Consider the following 12,568-nt stretch of genomic DNA (forward strand, 5'->3'; position numbering starts at 1 on the left):
AGTAAAGTTAGGCTAACCTGCACAGACGTGTATATTTGATCTTTGGAGGAAATGTAGTTTCAGCTGCAGTACAGGATAACAGATGCGTGTGGATAGACGTTTGGGCAGATGTTGTGGAAGAAATCTTCCAGTTTTGTCTGTTGGCGACGCTCCTGGATGCACTAACTGGAGCGCTATAAGGTGCTGAGAGATAACAGCCATGTTTTAAAGACTCCACATTGGGAGATTGGAGGGGTGACATGTTGCAACTTACAGGTTAATTTATAACAAAAGATAAAGCAGTTAGAGAAAATGTCACAATGTGGGTAAGCCCAGAATCATGATTAACATTTGATTACTTGCCGTGCCCTACGGAGGTCATGTTAGCCATAAAACGACAGGCACTGTACTGAAGCCTAATGGCTGATTTAAATCTGAGTCAACTTACAGGACCTGGAGGAAGTAAAAGACAAAAAAGCAGCCATGAGTAACAACCAGGACAAATGACTTTGTTTACTTTATTGATCTGACAGTTTAATTAGACCTGGCCCAGGACTGGGTTTTGTCGGCCTGGCGACCTGTGGCTATTCAGCCTCATGTCAAACGGTAAATCCACTTTAATTGGCCAGTCAAGTCTTTAGAGGGCGAGTAATAAGCAAGATGGAAGCGGCTGTGTTTGCTCTTTTGTGTTTTGATGGGCTGTGATTGGAGGGGGTTGGGAGGTCAGCGGGCTTTTAAGGTCAGGGGGTGGGTGGGTGGCTCCCCCTGCCACCAGTGAATTGGAGAATTTTATTCATTAACTGTCTGTGTGGTAGAGACGCTCACATACACCTCAGGGCAGAGAGACGTGTTATCATGGTGCTTGATTTCTGCTCTAAGCAAAACCTTTCACTAACAACAAACCAACGCTTCACTTTCTCTGGAGGAACCTGAGCCTATTCACCTGAAAATATACAAAAGACCAGCAGAGGGATTTTAGCAGACACCCTGAGGAGCACTTGCACTCATGGAGGGTCCCACCGCAGGAATGCAATGTGTAATAACTAACACGTTTCACTCAATCAAAGCAATGAAAAGCCTTAACCTTAATTTTAGCGAAACGCCTCCTTTCATAAACAAACAGAGCCTCCAGCTTCTCCCCCTTTCTCCCCTAATGACACCAACTATCCAGGCCAATTTAGGGAGCATGTGTGGGGTGCAAGGTCTCAGAAGTGCAAGGGAGCGCTGTGGTTTCCTGGTCACTGGCTTTTTGGGAATGGTTGACTTGACAGAACGGTTCAGCAGAAACCACTTCAATCGCAGGCCAGGCAACCCACCCGGGGCTGAGGTGCTGAGACGCACACATGGTTAATGAGGCCTCGTGAACGGGAAGCCTTCAGTTCAGTTTGGTACAAAGACTCAACTTTAAATATAGAACACAAAACCAAACAATGAGTTTGTTCCAGCTTGATCAGCTAAGAACTTTTTTTTAATAATCTGCTCCATAAAAAATGCAAAGTCATGGAGATGAATATAAACCGCAAAGGAAGTAGAAAGAAATGACATCAGCTATATGACAGTTGAATGAAAACAACAAGCCTCAGCATCAAGGCTGTCTCGGCCTTCTCTGTGTCTGTCTGGGAAGAGGAGGAAAGGGGGGATGGTGCAGGAATGAGTGAGCAAAGTCTTTGAAAATCTGCTCTATAATTAGCTGGGGTACTATATCAATGGAAGGTTGTCTGGACCTGCAGAAATATGCATTCTGATAATGAAAGGGAAAAGAGAAGCAGAGAGTCGAAAAGCAGTGATGTATTTCCTCTCTATGTCTTTCTCCCTCTCTGTTCCACCACTACATAAACTAATCTCAGTTACTTGACAAATAAAAACCGAATCACATGAGAGGATGCTACCGATAAAATCTGATTTCCCTCACTGACAAAACATTTCCTTTCTACGTTATCTGAAGCTCTGTGATGAATTCCACCATTGACAAATATTGACTTTGGATGGACTCGTCAGCGCTGCCTCACTTAGTAAATCAAAGTCGCAGTAATGGCTCAACTGGATCAATTAAATGCATAAGAGAACGGCTGTCGGCGGGATAATGTGGGTTATCGGTCTGAGCTGCTTCAGTGGAGTTTAAAGCACCGAGGGGACACGCTACTGCCATCCACAGAAATTCTATTACAGGCTTGCAGAGCTGCACGAAAGTCACATAAATGAAGTGGAAGACTGGAGTGAAGTCCACAGACAGGACGGTTCGGAACGTTCGTCATGGGCATTTTAGGCAGGAGAAAAGCTCCTCTGAAAGTGAGGAACTGCTCTCGTCTTAAATGTTACATAAAATGCAGCGTTTGTGTGTCAGAGAAAGTACTGCGTGACCTGATTTGTTTCATTTCAAACACGTTTGATGACTTCTTTGACAGTTACAAATGTAGCAAATGTGTATTCTGCACACTTTGTCTTATCTTAAAGATAAGGTGTTGATTCTGGTTGACCATGGAATTACAAGCAATTTTAGTAACTATGGCCAAGAGAATGGCACAATTTTAAATGTACCCAGAAGATATCAAGCCCCCTTTTATTTTTCATGAATGCCAATATACGTTTACATAAAAAAACCAATAAAAAGTCAAATCATTAGATGACAGTTTAGGTTTTTCTGTCAGGGTTTTTAAGTCGTTGGTTGACTCCTGCCAGTCCAAAGTGTCAAGCTCCATGTTTTTTTGTTAATACCAAAGCTAAAACCATTAACTGTTAGCTAATGTATCATTTTAGGCTACAGTTTCCAGTTTTACCTAAATAAAAAGATCTTTAAAAGCATCACAGCAGTTAAAAACATAAAATCAAGAACCAGGTAAACGTTACAACCTAATACTGTATTTCTTTTTCCATTGATGTCCAGTAAAGTGATTGAGGTCAAGTGATAATTGGTGCTTTCGGTGCTGTATGTTGACAAAACTATTGGTCATACCTCATAATCTTTGAATTCAGGTGTTTTCAGTCCCATTTCTACACCCAACAGGTGTCTTTACAAACACCTGTAAAAGAATGGGTCATTCTAAAGAGCTCACTGAATTCAACAGTGCGGTGGTTTAGGCCTGATTTAGACTTGTGCAGAGAGTCTTTGAATAGAATATGACGTAACCATACGTAAGTTGGAAACCGGCATTTATGCTCATGCTGGTGCAGTACATGTTAATTACCGTATGGAAATGCCCCGGTGTTTTATATGAAGTGCCATCCAACTCGACAAAAGTAAAATGCTAAGACTTTACCCCCTCCTGGGTCTCCATTCTTTGTTGTCGACAGTTTTTCTCAGAGGTAAACATACTCGTCCCTCTAGTTTTTCCACTTCTTTGTACATTCCTTCACGTCCATTCTGATAGTTTAACCAATTTCCCTTTAGGAATTTGTTGACATTTGTGAATCCCTGTATTGATGCTATGATTGTTATTTCTTATATCGAGACAATGACTCATAAATTCAAACACTGCCAAAAATGCACAGCAGGAATCAATGCTGCTGATCAGGCCAGTCAAAATAGTTGCAACCCGATATGTAGTTACATTTCATGCACATCAGGTTAAGTCATTACTGGTGAAACATAAGTCAGGTATAACAGTATTCCACCAATGCAACAAGTCAGTTTGTGAAATTTCTTCCCTTCTAGATATTCCAAGATCAACTCTTTAATGGTATAATTGTGAGGTGAACTGAGGAGTTCCAAACCTCCTCTGACATGAACATCTGCACAAAAACTGTGCACTGGGAGCTTCACTGCATGGGTTTCCATGACTGTGTGCAGAGGTGCACATATGTTTGGTCTGTGCCATAACAATGCCAAATGCACGATTAAGAATTAGAGCTATAACGGGTAGATTGCTCTACACAAATCCAATGCATCATTAAATTGTACTCAACAACCACCCCCACGACTGTCACAGCAGCCAGGTTTAACAACTTGGCAGAAATCACGCAGTCCTTCTTTTGCTCTTAACAAAAACTGTTTGCTTGCAAGCAGCTGAAGCTACAAATTAAAACCAGACAGCTTCCAGTAGCAAAAATCTGTCCCTTCACGAAAGACGCTCTATATTCATATGCCGATATCTCTTTATAGAGCTTATGATCCGATGTGAAATAATGCCAGCTCATTGGTATTACTTCTGTTGTTTGAAGCCTTTCGTCAGCATTTTACAGTGTTACTGAAGGTTTATGTTGTAATACTACAACCAGTAACAAGTCTTATCACTTTCAACTGCAGTCACAAGATTATCAGGTAAGACTCTGCACACAGTTTGCACACGAAGGTCTTTCAGTGGATTTAGGGAGTTCAGATCTCGTGCTGGAGTTCTGCTCAGTTTTTCTCTGTGCTGCTCTGAGTCTGCTCTGTTCCTCCTTTATTCTGGATTTATTCTTCTGCAGTCTCTGGCGTGGTCTGTACAAGGAATGTGGTGAACTGCCAGCCATGTGCTCTTGGACCAGAAAAGCCAGAGGGCCACTTGCCGCCACAAGTATTACAGCGCTTCATTCGTACTGAGCCAGTGTAACCTAAAACCCAGCAGAGTCCTCTAACATGAGACTGCACGGAGGAGCTCTGATGGCAGTTCAGCTCACTGATGGGGTGTCACAGGAGAGCTGTTCAAACACAGAACTTATATGACTTGTATGCGTTTGTGTGTGTGCAAGAAAGAATACCAAAAAGAAATGACAGATTTGTACTTTGACAAAAGCAGTGCAAAATAAATCAGTGAGAGTGAGAGCATCAATTTCAGTGTTTAAAGACAGATTTGCTAAAGTGTAAAGTACAGCACACCACCTATACAGCTGGTGTAGCTGATAAAGAATCAAAGTAATCAAAGTAAAAGTGAAAGAGATGCACAGCATTCCCGGCAAAAAAAGGACTCGTTTGACCCAAATGTGTCAGCATCTCACCCTGGATTTAAAAACATGCCTGCATGCAAATATTACCACAGCGAGTTGCAATATTAAAGCAGCAGGCTGCTAACGTGGCACAGCAGAGCGACACCTTACCAACAGGTTAGCATCTGATCCTGCATGATTCACTATTGGCGAATGAATCTGCATTGCGTCCTCCACCTCCAGCAGTCGTCCTGTGGTCAAGTCACAGCCACATCTGAAAGCCACCACCCCCCTCGCGGTGCCTACTGAGCTATCTGTGCTCCATTTACACCAATTGTCATTCAGATAGGGCAGGGTACTGCTGTTTATGGCTACCCGTGACACACATTAATATGAAAAGCATAATTAATAGCAATTAGGCTTTTCGAGGGAAGGGGGTTAGCTAGAAACACAGCAAAATCTGTTGTGGCGTTTCATCCAGTAATATTACTTGCATGTATTACTTGTATATAATAACAGTAAATGTTTAAAATGGGGATAGAAGCAGCTTGAATTAAGAGAGGATTGCCATCACTTGAAAGGGGTAGGTACCATCACCGTTGCCTTTGACTTGCAGCTTCAAGATAACCCATGAACGAGAGACTCCTACTGATCATGTGCGGCTTATTGTGACTGAATCCTACAAAACAAGCCAGCAACACAAAACTACACACATCTGTTGATTAAAAGAAATCTGAGTTTAAGAGGGGTCAGCAGATATCCATCCTGCACAAAAATACCTTAAGGCAAAGTAACCCATTCACAGACCACAGGAAGCAGGTTCTGCATGGAGAACATGCAAGGACTTGCTGAATGTAAACTAAAAGAGGGGGGGTAAATGCACTGGGGTATGTCCAGGCTGCAGAAACTGTTCTGGGGATGGATAATTGTGGGATGTGGAGAGAAGAGAGAGGGGGTATGCAGGTTCCCTAAGTGCTTACTTGAGAGGAGTGTCATTTTAAACACACACACATACACACACACACACACACTTATCAAAACACATCACCCCCGAGTCACTCAGGGAAGGGAGATTAAAGGAGCCAGGGGATGGCCACATGCTGTGTTATCAGGCTAATGAATGCTTTCTGGTGGCCAAGCAAAGTTTTACATATGAAGAATGGCAAGTGTGAATAACATGTTTAATCTTTACACGCCAAGAAGTCAGCTCAGGGCAAGAAGTCTTTCTGCTTTTACAAATAACAGCACTCACTGGAGCTTTTACTTGCCAAAAGGTTACCGTAGTGAGAAGGACGGAGAAAAAAAGACCTGCTTGCTTCTTTAATTCATTCACAGTTAAAGTGAATTATGTTGGCGCTTGATCACACATGGGTGAAAGTGAAAGGGCCAGAGACAGGGGCATCATAATCCTCAGACTTCCTCATATCGGTATTATGGCAAATAACTTTAAAAGGAATGAGTGACAGAGGGATGAGCCTTTTCCTTACATATCACAGCTCCAGATCCTCCATGTAACATACACCAAGACTGCCATGATTGTGATGGTCTTGAAATGAGAGATGACCAAAAATGATCAAACTGAATTTTTCCTGCTCAAAACGAGCCTTTGGGGGATGACTGCACAGGTAAGCAGGACTGATCTATTGTAGTTAAAGCGCACCTGTTGCCATAGTTACCAGGACTCTTTTAGCCCTTTCAGGAAGAAACATTATGGTAAGATGGGTTAAATTAAGCCCCGACAAAATACAGATTAAAAACTTTTTTTTTCTTTTGGTAGAAGGCCAAAATTCTCCACTTGAATGAAAAAGCATTCATGCATAAGTTTGAGCTCATTAATAGTGGTATCATTTTAAAAAAAAATTCAAATCTCCTCTTTCATTGATGCACACATGTTCTCTTTAATCATAACACATTTAAGTGAATTTTTTTTATATTACCGGTCACTAAATAGCCGAATAAGGTTCTGATCTGTCAGGTTTTAATGTAGTTGTTAAATCTGTGGCTCTTTTATGTCAGCAAAGAAAATGCTGATGGAGAGAGTCATTGCTTGGGTGAGTTATAGCAAATTAATAGCCGGATTTAAGTGGCTGATAGTTTGAGGCTGGGACAGCCAAACTGTCACACACCCATCGGCATGGGAAGACAGCACAGGTCTCTCTAGAAAATATATAAAAAATAAAGTTATTAAATGACCTTTGAGCCACTTTGTTACAGCTTGGGCTGGTTTTGAGCTACTGTAGCAGCAATAAAACAACTTTTATTTAAATCTGCGTCATTTTTTGGAATAAACGTCACTGATGGAAAATAAAAACGGTGCCTCCTCGTGCAGCTGTCTCCCAGAGTCGCGCGCTCGCAGGCAGCTCAGGTATAAGCAGATACTCAGAGCGGGTCGGTACTCACGCACTGCCTCCTGTTTGGGGTCCAGCTCGGAGCAGGTCTGCTGAAGTTGGCCGATCCTGCCCTGTAGCCCCCGGACCCGCTGGTTGGTGGTTGTGAGCTCGTTTTCCAGCTCCTGGAATATGGAGTAGGCATGTTTGGCCAGGTCCGACAGCTGCCGCAAGGTCCGAGATAGAGCCACATTATTGATGGAGACCAGATCCTCGAAAACCAGACTCTCCTCGTTTGGGACTTGATACCTGCACAGTAACTGGGGTTCCACTATTCTTTTGGCAAATGGCATATTGTTGTGGAGCGGGAAATAAATCCAAGAAAAGTCACCCAGGAGTGAGAAGAAAGTTGCTGTGCCCCCTCGGCCCCCGATCCAGTTTGACTGAACTCAGCTGCTGCTGCCGCTGTTGCCCCCCATCCTTTCATTTGTTAGAGAGGACTGTTGTGCTCCTCGCCGCTGCGCCGGGTCATCTGCTGCCCTAATGCTGGTGTGTTTTTCACTGCTACGAAGTAAAAGAGGTGGTTTTTAAAAAGAAGCCTGTGGGAAGTCCCGGGGTGGATTTCCGGGGATGAGTGGATCCGGACTCCCCCTGCTTCAACCTTGTAAACACTCCACAGCAAACGCTTCAGATGCATTGGAGGCATAGCAGAACGAACACTACAGAATATTAAAACAGCAATTAATTAAAAGGCCATATTTTTTAATTATTCTTCTAAAGTTGTTCTTTTTTAGAAAAAGCATGGATGTTGGTTTTCTTTGCGTTTTGGGGATGCACAGTGAACAGGAACACTTAACTCCCTGCAGTCTGGTGGATTTCCTGCACTGGTTTATGCTATAGCATGAACCTTATGTCTTTGTTTACGTAAAGAAAAACACAGAAATCAGTGACTGGGTAACATTAACTGGACTGTAATGCAGTGAGGCTCTGGGGCATGATGCATTACTTTCAGGGAATGTTATTTGTGTAGCCCAGTATCATCTGTAATGGTTCAAAGGTCCTCACAGGCATACAAAATATATTAAAAGCAGGTAAAAGACAAGCAGACAAGCAAACAGGCGAACATATATGAAAAATACAAAGTATTACTGAGGAAAATGTGCATCTGCTTTGCATCTAAATCTGATAAAACCTGTGGTTAGTAAACTGGTTTTACAAAAGTGCCACTACTTGCTCAAATTAGATCCATACAGGTTATTTGCAGTTAAAAGTCCTTAACAGATGGCCCATGAGCTGTTAATAAGACAAAAGAAAATGCAGTCAAATATAAAAAGAGGAAGGAAAGAGAGAAAACTAAGTTAGGAAGGTTAACTAAGTGTCTTTAAATGTGTTTGCGCAAACAGTTGCTTGCTTTAAAGGAAAATATATGTTAAACTGGGAGACAAAGAAGGGATTTCATTATTGGGGTAATATATTAAAATGTCAAAGGTCTCATACATGTGCACCTCAGCAGTTACTGAGATTAAGTGAAAACAAAAATGTTAGTTATCATTTCCTCAAGATTAGTTAAGAAATTTCTGAATTTCTTTCGAGAATTCTTTTGAGACAAAGTCCTGATGTCTGACCTCCTCCTTGTTTTTCTTTCTGGCTTTAGGAACCTGCCTCCACCTGCAAAGCATCAGAGGAGAGAAGGAGACACTTGAAGGAGAGAAGGAGACTCTTCATGTCATTGTTTTTATTTTGTTTTTAGTTTACCATACAATATTCAGCAGCGGTATCTACGCACTGATAATAATCATATCTGGGAGTAAAAATGACCCAGTCTTTAAGTAAGAAGAGCTGCCCCATTGTGAGCCATTGCTGTAGTGCTATTTTATTGGGTGTGTTTTTACCAGTTGGTTTTATGAATTAGGTTTTGATTAGATGCATGCAAAATGGTCAGGGTTTGATAAAAGCTTTGGGAATATTCAAGTTAAACACATCACGTGTATTACGTGTCATAGAGAGGGTGTTTGCTAACTAGTGGTAGATGTTGGGGACGTTCAGTGCCTTCATGCCAACCATTATGTTTTTTAGCTTTTGAGTTCTTGAGACTGCATTTGAGCTCCAAAGTGGCTGATGTGCAGTCCTCTATGCCATTCAGCTACGTCTCTGACAAGGCAGATGTCTTGGACTGCAGCTTTCTCCTCGCTCTGCTCAGTTCTCCACCTGCTGCATATCCTGGTTGATGTGGTCCTGCAGCCAGCAGCAGATCTCATCCAACAAGATGTACCGCTGCCAGCTGCAGTCCAACACACTGGAGTTGGAATACAATACCAACCTGATCCGCATGCAGGTAACAAAACAGAAGGTGGGATGGGCTGTGTATCCGAGTGCTAAAAATGATGCATTTGTTTCAATGTTTCACAAGAAGCTCAAACAACACAAACATATTAACCCAAAGTAAGTCATGTTGTTTTTTTTCTTTAGTTCTAGTCTTAAAGTAAATCCAGAGTATTAAAATCTCTTCAATCTAACTTAAGCTTCAGGAAGTCTGTTGAAAAAAAAAAAGACTTGATTTAGTTGATTTGCTGTAGGGATATCCAGCACATTTCCTTCATTCACTCTTGCGCAGTAAAACAACAAAAATTCAGCTTCCACGTTGTCATACCCCTGTGTAGGTTAATCTTCACTTTTAACTCTGTTTGCAGACCTGACAGCCTTAGCCGAGCTTCATTCACATTTGCTGAATGAGTGTTTAGTTAAATCCCACCAGCTGACGGGGCCAGAATCGAGGGAGGTGACAGCTCGAAAGCCTTTCCTGTGGCCTAGCTAATGTCCACACCAGAAGTGCAACCTTTGCAAAGCCCAGCCGCGGACAAAGGCGGGACGAGAGAAGCTCCGTATGTCGTCATCTTTGAGTAATGGTGCTGGAACAAAAGGCCGAACTTGAACAGACAAAAGCTGGTAATCTTTGTTGTGAGAAGAGTCAGCTTTAACTTGAAGTGAGCAGGGGTGATATGGACACAGTTTACTTACCATGAACTGAGAAAAACGTGCTCTCCACGTCCACAGATCACAACATTAAAAAGCGCTGACAGGTGGAGTGAGTTATAATATTTTTACAACCTTGGGTCCTGAAATTCAGTTTGTATGTTATGTACAACCCACGTGAAAATTCCACCACAAACACTCCCCAGTGACTTGTGAAGTTTAACAGACGAATTTGTGTTTTAGTCCATCCTACCAGAGACACAAACAGAGAAGGCAAGGAAGAGGAACAGGAGAGAGGATTCAAGGCTAAAGGATGACCAGAACGAGACTTTATTTTAAAGCAATGTCAATGAAAGTGTATCATAAAAGCTGTATTTTATCATCACAGTGTTCATAATTTATTTTCTATTTGAAGCTACTTATAAATAAGTTTGGAACCTAACACAATGTCACAATTGAGCTTTTTCATTTTAATTTGTGCCAGCCCATCTTTTCTGACCCCCTGCCTGTAACCTGGATATCAATCTCACTACATCATGTTGAAGGATTTTTCACTTGCTTAAAAGCTTCAAGAGGACAGACGAAAGAGGAGGTGGCAGGAGGAGCTATAATCAAGGATGGATGGGCGCATCTTTTGTGAAGATGTATTGAACTTCAGCATATAAAAAAGGTGGCGCATACAGCAAGGCCCTGCTCTCTTCATGATGCATGTTTGGAAATGAGACAGCTTTGAATATTAGACGCATTTCACAGGCACACTTCCTGTTTTATTTTGGTGTCTTCTGTTGCTCTATTTTTCCCACCTCTGATTTCCTGATTGAATCCTCCTGCGTCTTGTTTCTCAGTCAGACCTCTGTCCAGTCCTATCTCCTCCTCAGCCTTTTGTTATTCTTTATGTTCTCTGTTCCTTTTTGATATTTTTAAAGTATCAGCCATCGGAGCTGTGGTATCTCACTTAGGTCCTCTGTCAAAGCACCCTATCTATGTCTCGATATGTCTTCATTTGGCTCTTATTGTCATTTTTATGTCATTAATTTATATGGAGATAAAAATGGAGGTCCAGTTAATTCTCTGTGTTGTGACTGAGAACACAAAATATCAATGCTTCCACCTGTAAGAATCATTAATACTAATAAGCACGTGCAGAATAATCAGGCAGCTGCTGTGTAAGTGGGAGATGGTTATTATAAGAGCAGGCTTATACTTAGAGGCAGCACATGGCTGACATACAGTTTCCTCATCACGCTCAGTTGTCATCTTGAAATGCAAACCAAACACTTTTAAATAGTATTTATAGTTAAGTGAGAATGACTCTCTGTTAAGCCAACTGACTTAATGAATGCACACAGTCCTCTCCCGTTGTATAAGATGAAATAAACCTATAGTGTGGATGGAGTGACTGTAAGTTGATGCAGCAGGTACCGACATGCAGGATTGTGCCAAATATTGGTTATGGCGCAGAGGAATTACGAGCGTCTTGTTGTCGTCTGGCATCCTGTGTCTGCTTCCCAGACTGAACTCATTTACTCAGGCTCATTCATTTTCTCAGATGCTTCAAAAACTTTCTGCCTTTTTTCCTTGGATTGAGTATCGGTTTCTCTTTTCTATTCCTTAAAATGCCCTGTGAATTCAATCATGCAAAAGAATTCAGCGAGTATCCGTCTTTTCTTGGTTTCGGTGATAGGCTTAATTTAGTCTTGGAGAAAATTTCACATATTGGAAACAAGTCATAATCAACTACTTACAGGAGAAATTAGAGATGAAATGAGCGACTAAAGCTGGGATCAAACTTGCCTGAAGACTTGCACGTTCCAGAAAATGTGAGGTACTAAATGGGAAACAGCATGGCTGACACGTGACAAGTGCCAAAAACTGCAGTTCTTCTACCGGCCACTTGAGGCAGACTCTGAAGGCGAGTCATTCCCCACAGACTCCGGTGTTAGCTGCAATGAAAATTACACCCTAGTACAAAAATGGTTTCTTCATAACAACAATATCGAGATAGTTTTTTATATCGTATCCATTTGGATTTTTTAGAGGCTTAAAATGAGGGAGGCGGAGCCACTTTGTCTGACACCTGGGACAGGTAGCTGCAGCTAACAGCTGTCTGCTGGGTGTCTCCTCAGCAAATTCAGTCACTGAGCTGGAGCTGTTGAGTGTTTTGCAGACTTTAAAAAAAAAAAAAAAAATCATACTACCAAAAACCAGAATTTTTAAACATTCAAAGTGAAAGTAACTATATTTACTCAAATACTGTTTAGTAACATTTTGAGATACTTAGAGTATTTCCAATCTCAGGTAAATAATATACTTTTTTGTATAACAAGTTGAGCAAGTACTTTATAGATTATATTTAATATGCTAGCACATGATAAAAAATAAATAATAATGGAAAACTATACAGTAGATAAGATTTTAGTTGACTTTTATTTTATTTGTTTTCTCAT

At 41.5% G+C, this 12,568-nt stretch overlaps 1 protein-coding gene across 2 annotated transcripts in view; it reads right to left on the bottom strand.

The window, feature by feature from the left end:
- Positions 1-7,679, bottom strand: part of nhsa (Nance-Horan syndrome a (congenital cataracts and dental anomalies)) — a 66,991-nt gene extending 59,312 nt beyond the window's left edge. For both annotated transcript variants that reach the window (XM_063466087.1, XM_063466088.1), the window contains exon 1: positions 7,222-7,679. In XM_063466087.1, the coding sequence (XP_063322157.1) occupies positions 7,222-7,501 (280 nt within the window). In that variant the 5' untranslated portion in view covers positions 7,502-7,679. The remainder of the gene's footprint in view (positions 1-7,221) is intronic.
- Between the last annotated feature and the right edge of the window lie 4,889 nt (positions 7,680-12,568).

This window comes from Pelmatolapia mariae, linkage group LG23, assembly GCF_036321145.2.
Source record: "Pelmatolapia mariae isolate MD_Pm_ZW linkage group LG23, Pm_UMD_F_2, whole genome shotgun sequence".
In the NCBI taxonomy this organism is placed as follows: Eukaryota; Metazoa; Chordata; class Actinopteri; order Cichliformes; family Cichlidae; genus Pelmatolapia; species Pelmatolapia mariae.